The 26,903-nt window shown below is 46.0% G+C and overlaps 1 protein-coding gene across 1 annotated transcript; it reads left to right on the plus strand.

Moving 5' to 3' along the window:
- Window positions 1–14,496: 14,496 nt before the first annotated feature.
- lrfn2b (leucine rich repeat and fibronectin type III domain containing 2b) lies at window positions 14,497–26,311 on the plus strand. The gene is made up of 2 exons (XM_070925725.1): window positions 14,497–15,881; window positions 25,336–26,311. The coding sequence occupies exons 1-2, from the start codon at window positions 14,506–14,508 to the stop codon at window positions 26,309–26,311; spliced, it is 2,352 nt and encodes a 783-aa protein (XP_070781826.1). The 5' UTR covers window positions 14,497–14,505.
- The last annotated feature ends 592 nt before the right edge of the window (window positions 26,312–26,903 follow it).

Below are 26,903 nucleotides of genomic sequence, written 5' to 3' on the forward strand. Positions count from 1 at the left end.
TCGAACTCGCAAGGGACCATTTAAAAAAAAAAAAAAGGAGAAATCAATGCATCAGAACCGGAGATCTTGTAGTTTTTTGTCTTCTTCCATGTCAAAACCTGGCACCTGCATTACCCACAATGCAACTCGACCTCCGATCGGTGACATTCCAGTGGGCGGTCCGTCGCAGTGTTCTCCGAAACGCCAGCGGAAGATCGTCATAAAGCAACATGGCTGCACCCTGCACTAGGGCTTGTTGTTGCTGAGGAAGAATGTATCTGTTTTGGCAGTCTTTCTCTCTCCATGAGTTCAGAATCATGTGGCTGTCCCTGTGGTCTCTCACGGAAGGGGTCGCAGAGGTGCTTGAAATGACGTACCGGCCAGGGTCTAGTTTCACAGGCGTCCATGTTGAAATGTCATGTCGCCTAGTTCCAAAAATTCAGAGGTGCAACGTGCATTAAAGTAAAGTCATTTTGGGCGCACGGAGACACTACGGCGACCATAAATCCAGCTTTAGTTGCTCCAGGAGCAACTGGAGACCAGCACTTTGCATGGCAGCTTTGGGAACCGTGGGAACCGTGAAGGTTGAAAAGTGCTACGTAAGTGGCACTGGCAAAGCTGTTTCTGGGTAGTCCCCATTTTCAACATCAGATCATACACAGGTCAGCATCGGCACGGCCGCTCAAACGTTGCCACTCTTTGGGTCTGTGTTTTGAGGGTTTCTGCAAAGCTCGCGCGCCCCTAGCCAACAGCGGCTCCCACGTGGGTGCCGTAGTCGTCAGCTTTGCCAGCCCGAGCCAAGGTGAGCTCTCCGCATCCTGCCACTTGGCGCGAACGTCTGCAGCCGACTACGTGTGAAACGGGGTGTTCGTTGTCGTTTGGGAAAAGGGAACGTGATCCTCTCCAACTGTGCTCGAGTGAAAGTGAGAATATCGTGTGCACGAGTGTGCCCGCCATGCCGGTGTGGGAGAGATGTGGGACGTGTCTGACACACACGGATAAGAGGAGAGTTAGTGATCTGAGATGGCGAGATCACGACCGGGCAGTGGGCTTTTGGAGTGCTCCGTGTCCCGCGAGAGTGCAGGCGGCAGCTCAGCGAGCGAACAGGGAACAATGGGCTGACCTATAGCACAGTAATAGAGGGATCCAAGCATGACGTGTGGCATTCGGGGTTTCTATATTCAGCGGCTGTAGTGGAGTAGTTTCATTCAGTCCTGAGGAGACAATCAACAGGGTGACAGAGGGATGTACAAGTCCCCCCTGTGATTTACATGACGGCAGCATGCAGTTTTACATAACATTTTGCAGTTTGCTTTTGACAAGATTTCCCCTATTAACTAACTGACTGAGGGCCGTGGTTCTCTCTCCCTTTAAAAGAATGCCCTCCCATCCCCAATGTCAACCAGGAAAATTTTATATAATACTGGAGATACTGTAACAGTGTGGAGTTTGTTGAAATAACACGTGCGTAAATTTCAAAAATGTCATTATGTTATTGTTCACGCATTCTTGCAGAGTAATACAACGCACATCTCCTGATCCTCTCGCCTTCACGGAATATATTCGGCATTAATTGCGTGTTGAGGCTGGTCATTTGTATGCAGGCACAATTGGAATTGGTGTAATAAACCGAGTGAGACTCTTTATGTTGAAACGAATGGAAGCCAGGGTTCGTCAGATTCGCGTCGGCAGCTGGATGTAAACATTAGTTCCTCTGGAGGCTGGTTTGTTTGTTGTTACATAAAAAAAAAAAAAAAAAAGGTGAATGGAAAGGTTAACTTTGGTTGGAACTTGTTGTATTCGGCTCTTTTCGTTTCACCTTCGTTGTGTGACTGTGTGTTCACAGTGGGGCCCGCTCTGTGGACGGCGGAGCAGAGTACTGAGGGACTGATGCCGGAAGGCGACAGGGCTAGCTACTGCGTCACGTTTGGAAGATAATTCCACAAACGGAGCTCTCCCCGTGCTCTCTCGGCTTCCTCGTGTGATTGGCCTCAGAGTCCCGGGAGCTGAGCTGCATGCATAATGTATCGGTGTTACGACTCGCTTGTAGCTTAAACAGCAAGCGAGTCCCTTCTTGACAGCAGAGCCGCGCACATCATAAACAATGAGGAGCAGGTGAGAGTAAAGAATATCAAAGTGGGATGATGTGCAGCATAGAGCTAAAGTTTGTGTGGTGTGTGTCTCAACGCTGCAGGCCTGTTCTCAAACTCAAAAACTGCAGAGGTCGGTTCAGCGTAGTACAGCAAAAGGTGTTCGTGCCAAGTCATGGAGATTGTTGTGTCCTTGGGTTTCCCGAAGCCTGAATTGAACTGGTAATTTACATTTTACAGTTTTGACATTTAGCTGATGTTCTTCTCCACAGCTACTCGCAATGAATGAGCAACAGATTGGAAGTCGAGTGTGGGTGCCATGCCATTAGTCCGAAATCCCAGTAGTCTTTTCCCATTGGACCGAAATCCCATTTATCCGACAGCCCGTCGTCCAGAAAACAAACGCCCGTTGGTTCGAAGGCCCGTTTGTCTGAAAGTGCAGTTCTGGCTGCCGGGCCAGTGCTTAACGTGGATATCATGAGTCCCAGACCACAGAGAGGGTGCTGGTCCGGTGGGGCAGGCTGGAGATCAAAAGTCACTGAGCCTGATGCACTGTATGCTGGCTGTGGTGATTTAATGTTTTTTGGTGTCTAAATATGTTGGCACATGATTGCTGTGACCATACAGGACAAATGGGCTTTCGGTCCAAAGGGACATTTTTCGGACTATTGGGGTTTCAGAATAATTGGCAGTCCCCCGAGTGTGTTGCTCAAGGACAACCTGGTGTTTTGGCTGGATAGGGATCAAACCTACCTTTTTAGTTCAAGAATGGTCTTTCTTTTAACCAATACTGCATTCTAACATACAGAGCTGGCTGATGCTAACAGTCCCAGTTTCGATATGAAATGGTAAGGCATGCAAAATACTACAACAGTCCTTTTAAGGTTTAAATGTTTCGTGACGACAAACATTTGACATCAGCATCGCTTTTGAGGGTAAGCAAGCAAAACCTTACAGTATCCATATTTTATTGTTGACATGCCTCGCAGAAAATGAAACAGTGTTAACACTGGAGCACAACCTAATACAATCCGGCAAGGTATTCCAGGAGCTAAGGCCGTAAAAACCAAAGGCCTCTTTGCCAACTTTAGATGTAACCCTTGGAACAACCAAAAGGACTGAGTCGGAAGACCTTAGAGTTTATGTTTTAATCACTCGATCACTCACCAGAAGTCAATGCAGGTATCTGAGAACAGGTGCAATGTGAACAAACATGCTCTTTCTTGCAACGGCAACGCTGCAACAGCCCGCGGTCACTTTAAGAGAATTTGTGGTGGTCTCAGCTCGTAAACCTGTTCTAAATCTTTGATTAAATACATGCAGCGCCGCGGTTTCACTTCATGACTTTTTGAAACCCGATGTTAATATTTCATAGACTCTGTTTCTCTGAGTTTTAAATCTTGCTTGTTGCCTCAGAGAGAGAGCAGCCAATGCCGGCGAGTGGGGCCGTGGTGTGTGTTGCCGGCACTCACCCTGGCATTTGAGCAGACTCCTGTTATCTCTCTCTCAGTATTGTCCCTGGAGAGGCTTGACCATGAAGGTCAGTGATCTGTGGCGACGTGATCTATAGTGCAGGGAGGGGAGGTGAGAGGCTGCTGCTGCAGCACCGGAGCAGGAGAGAATCTTTCATATTTTCAGATTGGAGCGGGGGGGGGGGGGGGGGGCTTATGTCCTTTGCTTTGTCAGTATTAACACATTCGCACTTGTGATACCTTCATCAGTATTACGTGAAGGTCTTGGAGACTTCTGAAGCCTTGAATTGTGGCTTGAAATATAAAGCCCATACATGTTTGTCATGGTATCAATAGATCATTTAAATTCTTCTGTGTGCCTCCGTTATGACTTTTATATATTGTTTCTGAAAGATTTTAAGTCTAAAACAAGATTTTCAGCTTATTGTGGTCCTTTTTTAAGTCTGAAACAAGATTTTCGGCTTATTGTGGTCCTTTTCATTTCCTGCCGACAACACATTATATGATTTTGACTGTATGCTGCGATCATTTGTTCCCAATTGCAACACCAAAGCGTTTTTTTAATATGCATCTCTGACTGGCACCTTAGCGGGGCCATAGCTACCATTCAGGACACTAAGGCCCTGTCAAAGCAAGTTAGAGTTACAATTTCCAATTTCAATTGTACAGTATTTCACAAGCTGATTCCAGTATTTTTAGACCTGCTATGCTTATATTTTACTCATTTTACACCAACAAAATAAATGATAGAGCCATCCTGCATTACAAATGGGAGGAACAACACGAGTTCTCAGACATTAGGTCAAAATAACCCGATGGGCTGTATGGAACCTGTATGGTTGAACTATCAATCATTCAGAAAGAAACGTTTAAATGGGGAACCATTTGGAACCAGCGGCTTCGTCCATTGTCCAACCCTATTCCATCTGGCGTTACCCTGTCTGCCCCCATTCAGATCGTACCTGCTATGACGGCATTGCGCGAAAGTAATTATCGAGATCTCGGAATGCCGTGACACCACTTTATTTGGGGGAAAAACCAGGCGCGAGCAAAGTTGTACTTTCACTAAAAGTGACAAATAGCGAATAGCTACACCAAGTACAGTAGTTTAAAGTCGAAGCAGGAAGTAGGACTATAAACTGTGATGGACAGACAGTTTGACTAACCTGGTGGTTTGTTCACAGTCGGTCTGACAGGAAGCTTATTTTTACTGATACTTTCTGAGATCTCAGCAATTATTCTAGTGACTAATGTTATCAACTGGTAAAACTGATGTCCTGGGGCCAGTCGTTCAAAAAAAAAATTCCTAACCAAGATCAGGTAATCCGTCTTAGTTTTGTACCAGTTTTTCAAAGAAAATTGGATTGGGATCCCCCTGATCCAAAATCCAACTTTTTTGGATCACCAAGTCAGGATTACCAGTGCCCTGGATGGCAACAGCAGGTAGCAGCCTGCAGGGGGGGCCACTTTAAGTGTTTTTAGCTGAAGAGACAGACCCACAGAATACCAACGTGCTCTTCCATCTTTAATACCTTTTTAAATTGTCCAACTTTTCAGCTGACCCACAATAACTAAATCAGAACAAACGTGAATTTACCGCAAATATACATTTTTAACAGAAAATTGACGAAACTGAATGCTCCACCGACGTGGGAATGATGCTGGATGCTAGATGTGGGAAGAGGGATCCAATTGCTCAAAACTGCTTTTGACTGCTTTTCATCTCGATTGATTGTTTCATTGTAAATCATTGACAGTGGTCGATCACAGTAATAGTTCAACAAATCAAGTGCAAAATGTAAATATGTGTATTTAAACTACATGATTCAAGTGTATTTTTGATCAATTTCTGCGCTTTTGTGACATGATCCCGAAATGCACCCTGAATCCACCCTTCAGCTTGGGTCAGAATAATCCCAATCCAACTGAAAAGTTTTTAACAACACGAATTGAGGGTTTTATCCAGACTAAAAACAGGATTGCATTACGTGATCCTGTCCGATTTTCTGAATCCAGATCTCCTTTTGAGCAACCCATTTTCAAGATTTGATCCAATCCGACAGCCGTAATCCCATCGGATAACTTTGGAGCAACTGGCCCCAGAGCTAGAAAAATAAAACCCAAGTCGTAATAACCACTAGTTTTACTCAGACCTGAATCCAAGCTTGGAAACATCCCATCAGAACACTGCTACCTATGGTTGTTATATCCATGTATTTCTGAAGTATCCTAAACACTCATTTTTGACCATAACGCTATTCTCTAACAATGCTGCCATCCAGGCTTTAAAGTCTCTTTCACGGCCGTACTTTTTGAAGTTCCTCCGTGTGGTTGTCGAAAATGTAAAGTGCCATTGCTAAGCAGCCCTTGTCACTTCGTATCTGGGAAGAATTCTTCTGTCGAGGGGAAAGTTGTCTCAGTTGAAATGCTGGTGCCTGTTCTTTAGAGGCGCGGCGGCCCTACAGTGCCGCTGTCACACCAAAGAGGAATCTAAGAGGCTAAGCAAGAAGGTTAATTAGCCAGACAATAGAAAAGCAATTTCGTGATGTCACTTCTGCTTCCAACTGGAATTATTAATCTTTTGAACAGAGCATCCTGGAAGCAGGGTTCAGACCAGAGAGAGAGAGAGAGAGAGAGGCAGGCGTGAAGCAGAACGGGGCCGACGCTGAGCCACCGCTGAACTGACTGTGGGGTTATTAACAAGCGAGCGACGGGGGCCATGGAATGACTGCCGGGGTGTTTTTCTTTCTGTTAGTTAGCTGAATAAGCTGATCTTTACCCTGGGTGGCTCCTGCGAAAAACGCCTCCCCGTCACTTTTGATAAATGAGATCGGCGTAACGGGAGAAACGCACGCACCCAATGTGGGAGAGCCCGAAATGGCACTGCAGCAGAAAGCGACACAGCGTTGTGCTTATGTCTCATAAAACAGCCAGTGTGCATGCATGTGGGGGCTTGGGTGTGTGTGTGTGTGTCAGATTGTGATAGACACAACTATGTCTGCAAACACAGGCGTCAGCATCATTTTTAAAGCTATAAAAAAAAAAAAAAAATCAATCCAAATCCAAATATGTAAACAGAGTTAATTGAATCGTCTTAATTCAGTTTTTTTTTTGTTGACGCCATATACAGCCAATCACACACATCACAGTAAGGTTTAATATCCCGAGGAATAAGATGCATTAACCACGATAAAGAGTCACACTGCCGGTTATGGAAGCATTTTTCCTCCACTGTTAATTTCCATTTTAAAAAACGTTTGTTCTCAAGATCCTCACTGTTCCTTAACATAGACACAGAGTCTCCTTGATAATCAATGCTGTGCATTAGGTTTATGCCACGTCCATCAGTTTTAATGATTTCTACTTTTTCTCATCAATGTTTTCGTCCATTTGTCATGATGCGTTACTCTAAATACTACCATACCTACTATTAGCCTGAGGCCTTGCTTATGCTCGCGCGAGCAGGCCTCCGTAGATGTGGCGCGAGCTTTGAGATCACACGGAGGCGTTCATGCTCAACAGGCGATACGCCGAAACACCAGTGGAAGACCATCATAAACCAATATGGCTGCATCCTGTTTTTATGTATTAGATGCGGTGGCAGTCTCCCTCCATGGGTTCAGAGTCATGCGGCTGTCCCCATGGTCTCTCTCGTGGTAGGGGGTCGTAGAGGTGCTCGAAATGGACGCACCGGCTCGGCCAGTCGGCCAGAGGTGCGCAACCACGCGGAGCCTTCGGCACAGCGGGAAGACGTCAGATTGAGAGACACTGAGGCGACCGTAAATCCAGCTTCGGCTGCTGGTTGCTATGGAGAGGAAGCCAGTCGCAGGTGCGAATGTAGCCAAGTTAGAGCACCTCGTCGTAGCAGTTAGGGACAAAACAGGACGCCATGGTTGCTGAATTCATTCAACAGAAACTCCAGCAAGACTTGCAGTATAAAGAGCAGCTTTGCAACTTGTGGCCTTCGCCAGGGCCATCAACAATAAAGTTGTCCATGGAAATTTGGCCTCCTCAGCCTTTTTGCCCTTCTCCATGCTCCTTGGAAGTGGGTGACGTTGTGACAGGAAATGCTACTCCGCTTCAACCAACATTTACCCAGAATGTGAAAGCGAACTCATCCAAACTGCTGCATGTCAGGTTTCTTATCTTCAGTTCGCAGCAGGATTTGAAGCTCTTGTAATTATATGTTTCTCACTGAAGTGCTCCTTTGAAAGTCATAGTTTTATGTCCTCCTCTGGGACCAGAGATACTGACGACGCTGCCAGGAGAGTTTCACGTCCATCTTAAGCCTTAAAGGACAGGCACTTGCAGTGATGTCGCCTATGCAAATGTTAGAGGTTAATTGAAATTTACAAGGTTTTTTACTATTTTGGAATTCAGTAAATGTCTACATTTATATGCCGTTGTTTTTTTATCCAAAGTGCGCACACTGACCAACCATGGGGAGCCATTTGGGGTTCCTGGGGTGTCTTGCCCAAAAGGCAACTTCGACATGTGGACCGTCATCACAATCAGAATATGCACAATAAATAGAAAACAGTGGTCTATTTTAAATGATGCATTACATTGCATTTATTTAGCTGATGCTTTTATCCAAAGCGACTTACAGGGAGTGCGTTCAACCAGGTGAATGCAGCCAAACATTGCAAGAATCATGGAAGCACATCAAACTTCATCAAACATGCTTAACTGTTTCAAGCGCTACATTTAGAAACAATGAGAGGATAGAGAAAGGGGGGGGGGGGGGGGTTTAATGGGCCAAGGTGCAGTCTAAACAGATAAGTTTCCTGCTGGCCTGATGTTGATGTTCCATCATTGTGGAACCAGGACAGCAAACAGTCATGGTTTTGTTGAGAGGTAGCGAGTAGTAGCAGCGGTGGACGGGCTGGGGTTTTAATGTTGTGAATGCTCCCTGTATTCTTTCCCCCTTTCTTGCCATAAAGAGAATTAATAGTTTGTATGAATATTGCGTGCAAATACATATATCAGTATTTTTCAAAGCTTATATCGTTGTTGCCCAACAAAGCCAGCAGACCTGTCGTTCTTTCCTGATCCAGTCTCTTCTATAAACCTCGGCCTGCAGCCCCCTAAACTGTAACTCCTCTCCACGGGTCACGCCTTCTCAGGCTCACACTTTAACTGTCTCTATTAAGCTCTGCACTCCGCAGTCATCCGCCAAAGTGCAAGCTCGGTGTAACATCGTGCAGACTCTGCAGCCCTCTGAAGACGTCAGCCAGATTTCTGCCCAAAAGCCACTTTGAGCTGTTCACAAAACCCGGCGGCGGCGGAGCGCTAATAGGAGCCAGTCTGTCATGTCTCGGAGATTAGATTAAATATCAGGGCCCTGATCCTGCCTCCGGAGCTGCTCTCCTGCAGACAAACATTTCAACACACAGACTTACACCCAAATCTCATGTCTGTGGACGTGATAAGTCTGATTGTCACATCTGAGCTGAATCCTCCCCAGCCCAAATCCTCATTGCAGCAGAATATACAGAAAAACGCACACAAGTACAGTGTATAAAAGTGTCAAAACCTCTTTAGTGCCGTAGCTTTTATATTCTTTAACTGCTGAATGTGAGCAGATAGCAGATATTTAGTGTAGTGTTTAAGGTTTAATGACTGCTATAATGCCACAAGGTGCAGTTTTTAATCTTCATTAGGGTGCAAAAGCCACTGAAACAGCATTAATCGTGGTACACTTACTTCAACGCCCCCCATTCAGTGGCAACTGGAGGATACATTTGATCATTAGGTTAGAACAGGCTAAGATAGTGGCTTGGCCTTGCCCATGGCATATAATCAAACCAAACCAAACAAAACCAAGGTTGGGTGGCTTTCAGGCACCAGCCCTCCAAGAGGGGGGGGGGGGGACTCCGCCCATCTCTACCTGCTGGCAACCTGCAGAGGAGCAGAACCAACAGTAGGCTACTTTTGGAAGCTTCCTTGGCCCGCGATTGTGTAGCAATTGCCGCACAGTTGCTCTGCAGTGATTCAATCACAACTGTGTCCGGGATTATGGGACGATGCACCACTAAAACCCTGTATGAACTGCGTCACAGCACAGGTAGTACTGGTGAAACGAATTGATTTAAAAGAGAACCAGTGAAAAACCAAGCGTTACGAATTATGAGCATGCCAAGCACTTTCAAGCAGGAAATTTGTGTCTTGGAACATTCATCGCACACCTTTGAAATACCCATCAGCTTCACTATCCTGATTATACCTCTTTCGCCATCTGTAGGTCGCATATATGAAAATGAAAAAGCGAGGGGGGGGAGTCCATGTCGCCTGCAGGAGTGGGGTTCATACCGTTGGTGTCATCAAATGTACATCACCTTATAGCATCCCTTCTTTGATCCCAGGAGTTGATTCCAAGATACGTTCCAAAAGAAGACCTGTAGACGCCAATTACGAACCTGAGAGAAAAGGCGACATTGCATATCTGTGATATGGCAGAGGAAGAACAAACCAACAGGGGGAAACCGCCCACCATCAGCTGTGTGCTAATGAAAGTGATTCTTGTTAGAGCACTGTAAGGGCAGCGAGGCACATTATTCAACGTCTGAATCACCGTCTCTCATTAGTGTACTGCGCACAGTGCGGAGCTGCAAAAGGCACCACTGAGCACATGCTGGCCAAACAGTAATGCGAGGCAGCCTGAAGGGCTTTTATCTTCATTGTTTTTAGGATGAATGCATGCAAGAGTTTGCTAAAAAAAAAAAAAATGAATGAATGAACAACCCTTTGGTGCCGATTCATGTTGGAGCTTGGTGCTCGTCAGATTCACAGAGGTTCGTGAACACATCCTCCCACTCTGAGTTTAGAGAGCAGCTCACCCTCTCCAGCCTACTCATGGCCCCTGTATGAGCTAACTACGCACTGCAAGAGATTTACCTGCAGAACTTACCGTGATGAAGTGTACTTTTAGCATTGTCCGTGGATGTTGGATTTGATCCGACTAGCGTTTGTGGCACTAGGACACCGTGAATATGCCTAAAAAATGATTAGCATCGTTTTGGTTGTTCAAGTGTTCAAATTGACCTGTGGTTTCTAACAAGCAACCTCTTGTGGCTGTGCAAATAATTACTGTCCTCTCGTACGAGTCAAGGCGGGAAAGATGCCGAATACGTTGTTCGTCCCATCTGTCTCTAACCTTAAACAAGTTACATTCTGGTGTTGGAAGTGAACGTCCTCCTTGATCTTTCTGCGGCAGTCCACTCACTCCGGGTCGACGACCGTTGACCTCTTCCCAGTGGGTGCTGTGGTTTTGGTCTGGTCTGAATCTGATGCCTGAACTGTTTTTGTTTAGGTTTAGGGCCGCCTCGATCAACGCAGTCATCCTCATCCTCCTTAATACCTAAAGATCATCTACTGCTGTTCCTCTAGTGGACAGTGGAACCAGTTAGAGACAAGAACTTTTCTTTTTGCACAGGATTTGATGTGTAGTTTTAGCGTCCCTATAAATCTGCTGGTAGCAGTTTTCATGTGAATCTTCGCACTGACTACTGCAGTGTGCTGCCATGAGACATGCAGGCTGCGTATTTCAGTTCTGACACTTTTTCTTCTCCTCTGTTACTATTCAAACCCGTCTGTGCAGACTCCACACCCTCTGGAGCTCCCGCTGAAACGAAATTTGAGCTTGCACGACACAGCCGGTGAAAGCTGTGAATGCTCGGAAAATTCAATATTGCCCTCGATCGGTATGGAAGTAGTGTTGAAATTGTAGTTATCACGATGACGCAGAGGCCGAGATTTCCAAGTCTATCTACGGGAACAGTGCGGGCCTGCCTGTGCTCAGATAAGATGTTGCTGTGAAATGATTCCGCAGTCGGGTCGCTAACCCGTCCACCACTGGGCCAGCCGGGGCATGGAAGGCTGGAGCCTGGCAAAGGCCCCCCAGGGGGGGGCAGCGGCGCAGCGGCATCTGTCAGGAGCTGTGATGAGTGTTCACATCAAGGCCTTCGCTTGATTACCGCTGTCCCGGCTCTGCTCGACATATATGAGGGAGCCACCTGCATGACCGCCACGCTTGACTTGACTTGACAGCAGAGATGTCTGTCGTTGTGCTATCTCCCTGACCTCCACGCCATCCATCCTCCACAGAGCGCCCTTGACTCTGGCTGGATGATTTACCAGACACCCCTCCTCGGTGTGCCCCTCCGCTCTCAGAGATGAAATGCCTTTGTGTTCCCCCAGGCCCTGTGAGCACATGCTAAAGGACTTTGCAGATCATTTGCAATGTACCGTATTCTGGGATGGAGTTTGGGGGGGGGGAGTAACTAATCAACAGAACATGAAGTGTATTAACAGTTTTAGGCACCTTGGGGTCCTCGGGCACAGTAATAAACTGTGCCATTTTTTTGTTTTCTATATATGACTCTGTTGATAAAATATTGATTTAGAGAACATCAGTTAATGAAATGTTTTGCATTTGTTGCTCCTTACAAAGAGGAGCCTGGTAGAAATGTTTGTTGGTGCACAGGAAGCCATGCATTTCGTTTATAGAACAACAGCAGGTAGGATTACATAGAAGACTGTGTAAAGCCAGCTGCCACCTTAGCTGAATTAGTTGGGGGGGGGTGGATTAACATCACTTTTCACTCACTTTTAAGCACAAACAAACAAAGGCCAAATAAACGCCATGTAAATATGTCGTTCTCAATGCCTTTCCTTTTTTTTTCTTTCCATTTTGTAGTCTCACAACAACAGAAACTAATGAGACACATAAATACAAGCTGCCAGAGAGTCAGTCCCAAAGTTACCTCTACAGATGTGACCATAAACTAGTAATATTTGCATCTCGGGGGTGGGGGGGGGGGGCAGACTCAAAGAGGTTACGTACTCTCCCAAGTGGACAGGTAAATCAAAAGGTGCTGATCCTCCCAACCACGAGACAACCATAGATGCAGGGTGTTCGATGCATTTTTGTTCCATCAGTGTCATGAAGCGAGCTTAACCCAAGGTTCTCTCGCTAGCTTTCGCCGGAGTTTTCAACAGCATGTCACAATCCTCTACGGATTGCGGTTTGCTGCGTTGAAAACGCGTTTCGCACTCCGGTTTGTGCCGCGAGCGCTGGCCCGCGCAGTCCGCTGTTGGCCTCGCCATTTCTCCACATCCATCCCTCCAGCTGCTGCACCGGACCGCCATCGCCGTTACAACCCTCAGCACCTCTCTCTCATGTCAAGCAGCCGACGCTTCGTGTGGCAGACAACCTTGTGCTCAGTTTAGGTTGATACGAATGGAGATAGTTCAACTCGACGCAAAGATATGACTCATCACAGACAATATTTGGCAGTTCAATGTGTGTGTGTGTGTGTGTTTGGATGTTTGGACATCAGAGTGTGGGCGTGCGCAGCCATCTGTGAGTGTATGTGTGCATCGTGCAGATGTGGATGTGCTCGTGCATGTGTGGGTGTGAGCCAGCAAAGAAAAAAGGGATAATCTCAGTTTATATTGGAAAGCATGCTGTTTCTTATTTCATGCCTGTTTGTGTGTCTGTTCTCGTCTGAATAATAATATTGTATAATGACACTGTGCATGAAATGATGCGCTAATGTGCACAGTGGTATACTGATTTCATTTGCTCGGCTGTCTTCATCTAAATGATTACACTGTGTATGTCAGGGAGATCATCACACGTGCGAAAGGCCACAAATAAAAGTGCAGGTGTCTCTACAGTAATAAATGGGGCAACAAGGGAAGAGACTGCATCATGCATAGTAGGCTGGAATGAGTGGTCGCACTGTCGAAGTCCCATTTTGTTTGACCGCTGAGATATGCTAATTTATGACCCATCCCATAAAAATACCGTTTATCACCACAGCCCCCCCCCCCCCCCCCCCCCCAGGCGGCCTGCTGTTACACCTCACACCGTGTCTTTGAGCGCCTTCTGTCGAATGCTCTGCACTTGAGTCATTGCACTGAATTCCCCGATCACAGGGACTACATTATGATTACATTATGACACCTGAGTGCTCTGTCCACCCAATGGTCCTGGGTAACTTCACGTCCCAGATAGAGGCCGTTCCAGCGTCCCTGGGGGCCGATAAATGGCAGACAAACTGTACAAGGCAAACACAAGATGTATGCCATTGACGATAGACTGTGTATTGTTTTGAGTAAGATGTCAACGTTGCTTTATATATCCCATGGAAACATGGTTATTGTAATCTTATTCCGTATTTCTGCCTGTGAATACGTTATTTCTTAAAGGGAAATTGCTATTACAACTTTTATGGCTTCCAAATCGCAATAGTAAGATTGTACTCAATAGGGCATAGCGAGCATGCGTTTTTGTGATTTAACTGAGATTTTACTGTTCATATACATTATGTGTTTATTAATGAGGGATTAGTTCTCCCTACAGAATCCCCAATGCTACTCAAATTCTCCAGGAGCTCTCACAAAGAGCAGCGTCACCATTTGCTATGAACGGCCTCTTCCTCTGAATGAACCACGGTCATTTTCTAACATCTTGGAAGATGGTGACACCAATGAAAATACATTTGATGGGGCAAGAAACACAAGTAGTCAGACAGTCAGTCAGGTTGGAACAAATGTCCATTTTAGACAAACTTATTTGGAAGAGAAAACGAAGCAGAGAGGTACAATTTTTGCCCAAACTATCCATTGTACTTGTCCATGGTGTGCTTAGTTTCAGGTACAACTCCTCAGGTCTAACCTTTGGGTCGTTCAGACTCACAGGACACAGGAACTTGAAAGATAAGATAAAAGTTTAATGATTCCTGTGGGCATCAAATAAAGATTTCAAATGAGGAAGACAGACCTTTAATCAGATCTTTTATCACCTTTTATGTCCGAGTGCCTTCTGTGGTCTTTCAGAGGCGGCCTGTAGAATAGGTGATAAAGTTTGAAAGATGATGACGTTTAAGAATATTACCTTTAACTCATCCGCCTTTATTGTTCTGTTTCTCACACAGGTTCCTTTGTATGACTCTACCATGGACCACATCATTTGCTGCCTGCTGGTCCTGGGAGCCACAGTGATGATCACCCATGCATGCCCCAAGTACTGTGTATGCCAGAATCTGTCCGAGTCCCTTGGGACGTTGTGTCCCTCCAAAGGTCTTCTTTTCGTGCCTCTAGACATTGACCGCAGCACGGTGGAGCTCCGTCTGGGAGGCAACTACGTCCTCCGCATTACACAGCAGGACTTTGCCAATATGACCGACCTGGTGGACCTGACCCTCTCCAGGAACACCATCAGCTACATTCAGCCCTTCTCCTTTGGTGACTTGGAAACACTGCGCTCGCTTCATCTGGACAATAACCGCTTGATGGAGCTAGGCCCAGATGACTTGCGAGGCTTGGTCAACCTTCAGCACCTCATCGTTAACAACAACCAACTGGGAAGCATCCATGACAAGGCCTTTGAGGACCTGGCACCTGCCTTGGAGGATCTAGATCTCTCCTATAACAACCTGATGTCTCTGCCATGGGACTCAGTCCGCCAGATGATTAACCTCCACCAGCTAAGTCTGGACCACAATCTGTTGGACTTTATTCCAGAGGGCACCTTCACTGACTTAGAAAGACTGGCAAGATTGGACCTGACTTCGAATCGCTTGCAGAAACTACCCCCAGACCCTATCTTTGCCCGCGCCCAGGACTCAATAATCCTGACTACACCCTATGCTCCCCAGCTGTCCCTAAGCCTAGGTGGGAACCCACTGCACTGCAACTGTGAGATGCTGTGGCTGCGGAGGCTTGAGAGAGATGATGACCTGGAGACTTGTGCAACCCCTCCAGCCCTGAAGGGTCGTTACTTTTGGAATTTGAAGGAGGAGGAGTTTATGTGTCAGCCACCTCTCATTACCCAACACACCCATAGAATGCTGGTCCTGGAGGGCCAGACAGCCAGCCTAAGGTGCGAAGCAATTGGAGACCCTTCTCCTACCATCCACTGGATCTCCCCTGATGATCGGCTGCTTGGCAACTCTTCCCGAACCGCAGTGTACAGCAACGGAACCCTGAGCATCACCATCACCACCTCCAAGGATTACGGCACCTTCACCTGCATTGCCGCTAACGTGGCCGGGGAGTCCACTGCCTCTGTTGAGGTGTCCATCGTCCAACTCCCCCACCTCAGCAACGGCACTGGGCAGCCAGCACCGCCGAAGTCACGCCTCTCTGATATCACAGGGACCACCAGGATCAGCAAGGGGGCTCCCAAGAGCCAACCAGAGAGGACTGTGTCTGTCTCTGAGGTGACAGCTGTTTCAGTGCTGGTCAAGTGGACAGTGAGCAAGTCAGCTCCCAAGGTGAAGATGTACCAGCTTCAGTACAACTGCTCTGATGACGAAGTTCTGATCTACAGGTACACACTTTTAAGTTATCTTAAGTGTAGGCTCAAATACAGTATGCAATTGGTTGATAGGTGACTGGGTTTATTTAAAGCTGCACTAAACATTTTCTTATCTCCGTTACCAGTGGATAAAAATGAAATGTGCAACGTGAAAGGGGTTGCTTGTAGTGATGAACCACATACGACACCATGACACCCACTGTACACTACCTGCCCAGCACCAAACCGCAGACAAAGTCAGTAAATTGCCGGTGAACATAGTGGAACGTCTTAGTCAGATGTTTTTCTCAGGAGTTGGTGGAGAACAAAACAGACGGCTACAAACCAGGAGAGTGATTACCGGATGATTCATAAAGTGGCCGGAAACAAGACTCTAAGTGTTTGCTGAAACATTTGGGCATGATAACTTGTGAAGATGATAATACATCAGATGATGAGTTTTCAGCTTGTTCTGCTGACTCCCAGGTGGCCAAAAACAGTCAATTTATTCAGCTGTACTGCTGATCATTTGTTCTGTTTCACCTAAATGGAAAGACATTTGGCACAGCAGAAATGCTGCTGCTTTGGAAGCTGTCTGGAACAGCTTTCCGTCTAATTTGAAATCACAGCAATCATTATGGCGGCGTCAAGTACATCTTCATTACACAGATGAGGAGTCGGTGGCATAGAGGGAAAAGGTCATGGCACCCTAATGAGAGGTTCAGCACAATAACGAAATAAACAGAATGTTGTGTTTTGGGAGAAGCATCTGATCTTAAACAAAAAGACATTTAAAAACAAAATTTAAACATTGAATGATGTCAGTTTACAGGGTTAGGGGGGTTTGCAGTCTTTACAGAATCACACAGCAAGACTTCCCAGTGGAATTCACGTATTGCAGAGTTTTCTGTAACATTTTTTACACTGATGTTGGCACATCTGAGGGATCCATCTATCATACAGCGTCTGTATTGTCCATCAAGTTGTTCAACAGCAGCGAAAACAACTCTTTTCCCTTCTTCATCACATTTTCATCATCTGATGTCTCCCTCACAAAGCACGGTGCTGTGCTCCGCTGGGCTCAATTGTGCTCAGCAGTCCAGAACCAGGGTAATTTCTAAGCTCGGGGGGGGGGGGGGGGGGTTCTGTCAATCCAGCTGCATTTGATGGGGATGAAACTGTCTTAAATGAGGCTTGTATTCTACCGACACAGCCTCTAAAACGAATGTGAAACCAGCCAGGAGAAAAAAAAAATCCAATTACTTAATGCTTTCAGTTACTCCTCTCAAAACTGCGGAAAGCAAGATATTTAGAGCTGTAGCCTCGGGGCTGCGGCCACCTTTTCGTTGCGATATTTCCCTTCATTATGAAGCATATTGTTGTGTGTCTTGTTTCACCCGGGTAATAATGCAGGAAGAATGTTTTTCAGTCCTTTGTGTAATTACACAGTACAACTCTAGCAAATAGTAATGTAATTAATTCTATTCAGTGTTCATATTGGGGGGGGGTTTTGTGCTCTTGCATAAAACATTTTCATTTAAAAATCAACATTTTTAATATAAATATGTAGAACGATTATATAACATGACACTATTCATTGAATGCTAATATTTAAACAGCATACGCACCAAGCTACACAGTACTTATAGAAATGACAGTCAATTCCTAAGGGCCTCATTTTTAAACTCCTCACACATGCACATCGAGAATTGCAGAGTGTGCCACTTTTTACACAAAAGTCGAAATGTAGAAAATCCGAACTGAATTGAAAATGTACTTTGAGAATTTGGACTACGAGATGAGGAGGCTCAGGTGGCAAAACAGTGAAATGAATGAAAATGTTCCGCTGGCGCTTTTAATCAATTCTTTGTTCCCCGTGTCAAATTACATCGACTTGTAATGTGTTCCCAGAAGAACATCCAGTCTCCCTTCATTTATGTGTGTGTGTGGCCTCAATCTGAACGCCATCTCGTGTCCCCGCCCTCTCCTGCCATGTCTTGATGCCGCCGTAACGGCTAAGAACAAGTGAAGAATTAGCGCTGCTTGAGTCTGTCCTCACACGGAAAAAAATTACAGCATTGACAGTTTTTTTGTCATACGACTACAGTGACCTACTGCATGATTATGTTTACCTGACAAGGGCCTCCAGTGGCCCAGCTCGGTATCCCTAAGAATTACATTATTACGATTCCGCACTTCCCAGTTTTACGTCCAATAACAAAGTTCAGTGCCAATGCACAAAGTGGTGTGCAAGGGCCTGTGTCCACCAAAGCTGGGAGCGTTTGAGAGGCGCAGCGCTTTTCCGGCTTTGGTGGACACGGGCCCTAGGAGTGTGGAGGTTGGGTGGGTGCGTCGTGCGTCTGACTTTCTGAGTGCAATGAGCATTCACCTGTTTATTAACCGTTGCCACAGCACTTCGCAAAGATACTGCAGTTTCCGTGCACAGATAGGGCATGGTGGCGCAGTGGTTAGCACTGTCGCACGGGAGGTAAAGCTGGTTATAGCGGGTTGGGGGTTCGAGCCCCGGCTGCCCCCGTCATGTCGAAGTGTCCTTGAGCAAGACACTGAACCCTAAGCTGCTCCCGATGGAGACCAGCACCTTGCATGGCAGCTCGGTCGCCGTTGGTGTGTGAATGTGTGAGTGAATAGGTGAATGAGACTTAGCTGTAAAGCGCTTTGGGAACCGTGAAGGTTGAAAAGCGCTATATAAGTGAGATCATTTACCATTCATTTACAGATACTGTGGGAAGTGGGAATCATTGAGCGTAATTCGGGGTTTTGCGGAATCGTCTTGCTCTTGGTCTGCCGATAGGGTTGAGTCTGTCGGGGGCACCTTTTCTATCCTTAACCAGAGCGTTTTTGTGCCTAAGTGGTTCGGTGAGCTTGGAATTGGAACTAGCTAGTGCGACGTGTGTTTGTAACGGCTCTGAATGGTCACGCTCAAAGGCTGGTCGAAAAAGCCCGCAGTCATAGCCTCTTCCTGGCTACATTTCGCGGCCTTCCTGGTCTCACTTCAAGAACTCTGCCTTTGTAGTCTCTCTCACACAAAGACATTTGTGGTGTTGCACAGCTGGCCAATCAGAGAGTTGTAAAAAAAAAAAATGATGCAGCCCTTCCCCACATCCTGCCTTCAGAAAGAGGGGTTTCAGATAATGTTAGAGTTCTAAAAGTAAAAGCAGGGACCTCAAACTGAACCTTGCCAAGCCCCACTGATGTCTGCCGAAGATGTCTTGAATTTGAATATGAGACAGATAAGAGCCGGAAACTTACTCGATCAATTAAGATGTTAGCAAAAGCCGCACCGATTCTCGGGGGATTAAGACAGAGCTTCCGTGCCGCCGTGAGAAAATGATTTTCTACCTTAGCAGGGACAGTCTCCGTGCTGTGCATTGTTCTGAAAGCAGCCTGAAATGTTTCACAGATGATGATTCTTGAAAGCCGAGTTGAAATTCGGGAAGGTTGAGTGGAGGCAACTCTGTAAAAGTTTAGATAGCAGCGGAAGTTTGGAAATCGGCCCGTAGCGGCTGCGATTCAAGGGATCCAGGCGAATCACTTAATCACTTCAGCTGTGTCCCACTGTTGTGCACGAGAGGTACGAAGTCGTCAGCCGTTTCCCCTTCAAACGCTGGAGCTGGAGGACAATGTTATCACCGCTCCGGTTTCCATGATTGGCACATTGTTGCTTGAACCAAAGGGGGTTTTTTTTTACGTGATCCTTTATGTAGGATGGGTGAGTGTGAAGGCCTTGGGGCCCAGAAAACCTATTTGAAACAGGGAAAGACTTTTGCTGTCGTCAGGCTGAATAGAAGGCTTTTTGTTTTTTTTGCTTTTGTTTTTTTTTATTCCTGAAAAGTGAGATGTTCCAAATGTGTGACTGCTGGTGGGAAGTGAAGCCGAAAAAGCAAAATCAAGTAAAAGTACTCTTACTTTACAATAACGAGTACTCAAGTAGAAGTTAAAGTAGTCATCAGAATAACAACTTGAGTAAGTGTATAAAAGTATCGTGACAGTACGTGACTAACTTTGCGAGTATAGTATGCATATGTGAGTTACTTACTTACTTGCAAATTAACAATGAAAGGTCGAATACTTGTCCTCTGATTAAGTGATATGGTCAAGTTAAGTGTAGTACGTATAGCAGGACAATATTCCTAGTCGTACCTCTTAAGTTTGGCCACAGAATTCCTAAATATTACATCAGTGTTATGTATATTTTCAAGGAAGCACAATTTGTAATGCCGTACTTCGTGTTTGCTTCAACACAAAAAGAGACTTGGTTAGGTTCAGGCAAAGATCATAGTTTGGGTTAAGGTCTTGGAAACCTTGGAAACAGCGCTTAACCAAATAATCTCAACTCAGTGTCCTCTTACTGGCTTCTTCCGGCAATGTTCAAACTTTTCATTGCTCTGAGAACGCTGACTGTATGTCCATTCAGGCTTAAGACACTTGAGAATCTTACAAATCTGAGCCTGTCACAGGCAAAAACAAGCACTTTTTGTGGACATACTTTTGATGGGTCCTAAAGTCCTATGTCCTTTGTCCTAAAGTCCCAAAACCCGGAAATTATAGTTAGCATTTTTGCACTTCCAGTTACCTCGTCTGGAAGTCAATGGGTTTCTTGAATGGGTTTTTGGTTAGATGTATGAAATAAGGTCTGCGTTTAACGCAGGCTTAAGAAACTTCAACGTTCTGTTCTACGACATAAAATGTGTCAGTAGATCTTTTGAAGCTTTTACGTGTCTTAAAAAAGGCGGTTGCTAACAAGTAACAAGACTACAGAGGTTGTCGCGGACATTAAACGTCTCCATGCTGAACGCGGCAGGTCATCTACTCACTAGTGTATGGCTGAGGCCTACCATCTACTGGACCAATTTTATATTATGGGTCGAATGCCATGGTCTGGACTCTATTGTACTTAGAGGGTTTGTTGCCCTGAGAATATGTTAATATACAAGAGAGAACGATCACACGCATATACATATACATACAGAATATCATATAAACAAGAAAAACAGAATAACAAAATATACAGCAAGCATATTTATAGATTGAATATATGTGAATGAATATAAATATGAAGTACATCGTTTGCAAAAATGTAGGAAAATATATTTAAATGTTAATATTTGCAGTGTATAATTATATATCAAAATGTGCAAAGAAAATGAAGGATAAGTCAAAAAGCACAAGACACGCCTCATGGCATTACAGAAAGCCTGAGGCTCGTTTTATGCGTCGGATTTCAAGGAGGCGCGTTTCTGTTTTACAAAGCAATCCTGCGAATGAGATCGCGGCATCTTTGGTTTGCCGGCGTCGGGTCAGACGAGCATGGGGAGGATCAAGAATTGAACCCTTCAATCATCACGGACGTCATCTTAACATAATTTGGTTGGGCTTGTGCTGAAAGAGAGAGAAAGCGAGGACGGCAACAGTAAACACACCCGCAGTTTACAGAGACATTTGAGATTCTACCAGTGGTGGTTTAATGCCGCTTAAAATCCAAATTTCAGATACTTGTACTTACTTGGGTGTGCCATGCTTTGCTTTTTCTACTCCGATACATGTTAGAGTGAAATATTGTACTTTTACAATTAGATAAAGGTACACAGCTGTAGTTCCTAGTGACATTGCAGATTCTCCGTACAAAACATATTGTTAGTTTATTATTTTATAGATTAAACAACTAGGTTAAACAGTACACATAGTAGTTTTACGTAGCTTAAAGCTACAGTAGGCAATATTATTGAATTATAATTTCATTTGAAATAAATCATTTTGACCATTGCATGTCACTAACAATATTTAATTGAAGGGCTCCTTTAAAAATGTGTTTCTGTGAGCACCCGCCCCCTTTTGTATTTAGTCTTAAAATAAACTGGATCGGGTCTGAATCAAACAACCAATCAGGGTAATCAGGGGGTTCTGTGTTGTGTTTTCATTCCTCTACTTCCAACCGTTCTGATTCACACTCCAAATCCAGAAAGGTGGAACCTTTGTTTGTACAGGATCGATGTGATTGGCCCGTCACGTGCTAGCTAACCCTGATTGGTTGTTTGATTCAGACCTGGTCCAGTTTTTTAACTAAATATAAAAGGGGGCGGATGCTCACAGACATACATTTTATAAAGGAGCCCTTCAAATTCAATATCATTAGTGACATGCAATGATCAAAATTACTTACTTTAACCAAAATTATGATTCAATAATATTGCCTACTGTAGCTTTAACCTTGTAATCATTAAAATGGTGCTCACACTTTATTGCATCAGCATGAATAATGCAATGCAATGATGCAATGTAACATATATTGTAACCAGTAGCTTATGGGGTTTAAGTCTCAGTTGGCTAAAAAAAAATAATAAAAAAAAAAAAATTCAATGAATGCGGATTTAGCCAATCGCGACACTTGCACAATACCTAAAATGACAGAAACTATCTTTGGGAAACATTTATTTGAAATGTACTTTTTAGTTTGGCCCCTGTCCCATCCACTAACATGGAGGGGGGCGGGGCTTATGACATATACTGCAGCCAGCCGCCGGGGGGGCAATTGAGACGTTTTGGCTTCACTTTCAGGGAGCTGTCATGTCGTCCATCTTTATACACAGTCTATGGGACAGGCAGTGAACACTCTTCCCTTCATGTCAGCCGCCGTGTAGCTACTCCTTATCTATGCCACGATTCTCTTATTGCCAGATACATGGCAGCTCTCTGCAGTGCTGTCATCAGAGACTGTAACACAAACCACAAGCCTCAGGTGGGATCATTTTCAGCGCACCTTTCCCCTACCTAATGCATGCATCCATTACAGTTAGACGGAGGGGACGTGTTTTTGCAACCAGGAGATATTCAAGGGTATAGACAAAGACAAATGTCACAGTCCATTTAATCGTCTACAATACAGCTACAGCTACAGCTGAGTGTAAGGGTGAGGAGCAGCCAGTGAGAGGCCATTAGGGATTTTGATTATATAAGCATAATCAAATTTCCTAGCAGCACCCCAAATGTTTAGGCTGAAATCAATGGGGCAGGAGACCATTTGGCATGACCTTGTCTGTATTTGTCCGCAGGAAGAAAGCCTTAAGAAATCAATAAAGATAATGAACAATGTGTCAGTGATTCTTTGCAGCTGGGGAAAAAGAAGAAGAAGAAGAAGAGAAAAAAAAGAAAAGTCCGGAGCCGTGAAATAGTTTAATGGCTGTGGACAGGAAAGATGCAGCCCGGAGTAATGATTTATTTGTTTTGTCAGCTCTTTCTTTGAACTTGAGAAAATATACGGAATATTAAAACTCTAGCTGACAAATCTCTCGCAAAGCTTAAGGAAGCCTAAGCCAGGAGCCCATCTCCTCCCCCGTACCCTCTCCCACACTCTTCCTTTTCCTGCTTTCACTGTGATTAATGCTATGGCCTCACGCCATCATCGGGGGAGCTAAGCAGGCCACTCAACAAATTGCCGCCTGAAGGGTGCGGGGGGGGGGGGGGGGGGGGGGGGGGCTTCTATCTCCCCCCCTGATAAGCATGGGCATAGGTTTGTCCGGACTTGGCTTTATTTCTGTGAATTAAAATGAATTAGCCAGTCTACGGAGACAACCTCGAATCAATTAGACCCAGACACAGGAGAGGAGCAGCGAAAGCATCACTGGGCAAAAGAATTTCACTCCCCATCCCGGGCAGCCAATTATAATGGCGTAATGAACTGCAGCACAAGTTGCTGGAGAAGTATAACTCTTTTATTTTCTTTTTTTCTCTTTGTATAAATTGGAAAGCAGCTTCTTTTTGTTCAAGCCGCGGTGGCTAATTTGGGATAAGGCAAACGCCGAGGTCGCGCTGTTCTTTGCTTCTGCTTCTGGACGCATCTATGATCTCAGTTGCGTGTCAGATGAATGTCCCCTTTGGAGAAAGTGGCCGGTCGCAATGGGCAAACAAATGCAGGGTCCCAAAAGCTGCCGGTCGTACTCGCGTCGCATGAGGGAGTGCCACGCCTTAACTCAAAAGGTCCCGTGACGAAGTCGCGGCTTTGTTGTGCACCTTTAAAGTAAAAAGAAAAAAACAGCTGAATTGATAAGGTCCTTAAGGTGGCGCCCGCATTATTACCGAACCTGGACGTCCTGTCTTGTGCTGTTAAAATCTACTTTTAATACCTTCATCAATACTTATATTATTGTTGATATTATGTTTAAATGGTACATGTTTGGATGTAAAGAAAATGGATTTTTTTTTGGGGGGGGAGGTCAAAGCACAATATAATGAAGCTGCTGTTTGCACTGTATCTCACTGGTATTTAAACGCGTCAGGAGTGGGGTGGGGTGGGGGGTGGCAGTCAATAGGGATCCACTGCTTTTTTTTTTACCCCAGGGACTGCAAGTGGATTTTTTTTTTTTTTTTTTTTCATTTTGCCGGGAAACGGAAATAATGAACCCTATTATTACAGTTTGACAGCACTTTTTATGACGGCAGATTTTCAGCAGAAAAATGGACAAAGCCGGCAGATTTGCCGCAGAGAGAGAGAGAGAGAGAGAGAGAGAGAGAGAGAGAGATCAAAGCTGGCGATGACTCTGCCGAACACAATTACACATCTCAGCACCCTGAGATAGGGCACGTGTCGCTTTTGCCGAGTTGGCCCAAGGGTTAGACGAATCAGGTTCGTCAAACTGTGCGTCCGGATGTGAATGAGTCATATCATTTCAAACAGCAGGTGGGAGCGTAGGCTGCCGCAGCACAGCCTCCAGCCCTCTGCTGCCGGCTGCTGAGCTGCCTCACCTCGGGCAGTCGGAGGCTCGCTGTCTTTCTCTGGGGCACCTCCGCGTCTTGGTGGCGGTTGCTGAAGCAAGAAGCACGCGCGCGCACACCTGCGCATGCAGCATTACAGCTTAACACCCCAACACCTGACACACTCCCTTGTGTTGCTGCCCCCACCACAAGGACTCCTCTGGCAGTTCCCACAGGGTCCAACTTTATCTTGGATTGGCCGCACAAAATGTGCTCCACTCTCCAGCCTCCCACCGCCTTTTCCTGGGTTTCCTCCTTATTTATTTAGCGCTGCTCCAGAGCTAGCCCCGATACCAAATGGACCCTCTGTTCACTGCAGCAAGACAGATGGCTCTGAGAGATAAAGCCAATTACTGCTGGCTGTCTGTTGAAGCAGCGACCGCAGAGAGACTTAGCAGTGGAGAGAAACTCCCGGGGGGTAAGGAAATGGAAATCCTTGCTCTCCTTTTAATGAAAAAATTGCACGTTGAATAGAGCTCGCGTTACCTACCGCAGCAGTTAGTTAAGTCTCCATGGGGCGAAATTACAAGTGTACCCTGTTCAGATGCTGATGGCTCAAGCATTTATAGCATTTACTGTATCACTCCTCAAGGCTGTCACAGCTGCCTCGGTGCCTTTAAAGGAGATATCAGCCCAGGCTGTTACACAGGAGGACCTCTTTGTCTTAATGCAGTCATTAACCCGCAGGTCTTAATTGTTTCTCTTTGTCTTTGTTAAGGATGATCCCGGCCTCCAGCAACGCGTTCCTGGTGACAAATCTGGTGTCAGGGACCCGCTACGATCTGTGTGTGCTGGCTGCCTGGGACGACACGGCCACTACGCTCACGGCCACCAACGTCGTGGGCTGCACCCATTTCTTCACCCTGGATGACTACCCTCAGTGCCAGTCTCTGCCCAGCCAGCTTCTGGGAGGCACCATGATCCTGGTGGTGGGGGGCATCATCGTGGCCACTCTGCTCGTGTTCATCGTCATCCTCATGCTGCGCTACAAAGCCGCCGACACTGACCCGCCGGTGGGGAAGCTGACCAGCGTCAGTGACACACACTGTCAGACCAATGGGGGGCGAATCGGGCAAAATGGACTTCTCATGCCCCAGCCTCAGCTTCAGCCTGAGCCCGAGCCAAAGGTCAAGGCCAAAGTGACTCTGCAGGACGAGGTGGTGGAGTTCAAGTGCGGCTCCCTCCAGAGCAGCCTCACCTCTTCGTCCTCATCTTCAGGCTCCATGGCCGGGGACTCTTACAGCCCCAACAGCACACTTGCCAACATTTGGAGTTCAGCTCACTCCAAGCCCCGGTCCAACCTGGACCATCTCCTAGGGGCCTTCACCACGCTGGAGCTACGGGGGTCGCAGGGCCGCGACCCGGGAGCCTCCAGTGGCACGGCGATGGCGGTAGCGAAACCCCACACAGACAGGGAGCCGCTGCTGGGCCGGACGCTGGACTCCAGCCTCAGCCGGCTCCTCATGCTACCCCTGGACTCCAAGCCAAAAAGGAGCCAGTCCTTCGACATGGGAGACGTAACAGGCGCCAGAGCCGCTCAGCTGTGCAGCAAACCACGCAGGATAAGCAGCATCTGGACTAAGAGGAGCCTGTCTGTAAATGGCATGCTGCTGCAGTGTGAGGAGGAGGGGGACACGGGAGGGAGCAAGGGGACAATAGACAGCGCAGACTGGGTGATGGAGAGTACTGTCTAGGACAGACGGAGGACCGTCACAATGTCAAACGCTGCCCAAATGGACAGCCAACACAGCCATGCCAAGACAGACCTGCTGGTCTAAGAGCCTTTGTCCCGCATGAAGCACACTCATCTTCACCCCCCCCCACCCCTTCCCTTCCACTGCTCAGACTCAAGTGAGACAGGACGAGGGAGGGTTTTCACAGTCAGAGCCAAATACAACCTTTAGGAATAATACCTTTTGGACTGTTTTGTGTCACACTTTGTACAGAGACTGATTTGAAAAAAAAAAAAAAAAAAAAGTGGCTGATCTGAAGGGGAAAATGACAGGAACATGTGGCCCCGCCCATGTGGACTGCTATTGTGTTGTACAAATCTAATGTATGTAATGTAATTCAAAGTTTTATATTTTTTATTTTGCCGGTCGAACACAAGCGCAGATCCGCCACTGGTCTCGGCCCTGACACAAGGGCAAGGCCTGGCCAAAATCTTCCCCTGTAAATTCATCCTCTTTCAGTTTTACCTACTGATGCAGTTTAACCTTCTGAACTGAATGGTGTGCTATACATATATATATATATATATATATATATATATATAATGCTTTGATT

The sequence above is a fragment of the Enoplosus armatus genome, chromosome 19, assembly GCF_043641665.1.
Source record: "Enoplosus armatus isolate fEnoArm2 chromosome 19, fEnoArm2.hap1, whole genome shotgun sequence".
In the NCBI taxonomy this organism is placed as follows: Eukaryota; Metazoa; Chordata; class Actinopteri; order Centrarchiformes; family Enoplosidae; genus Enoplosus; species Enoplosus armatus.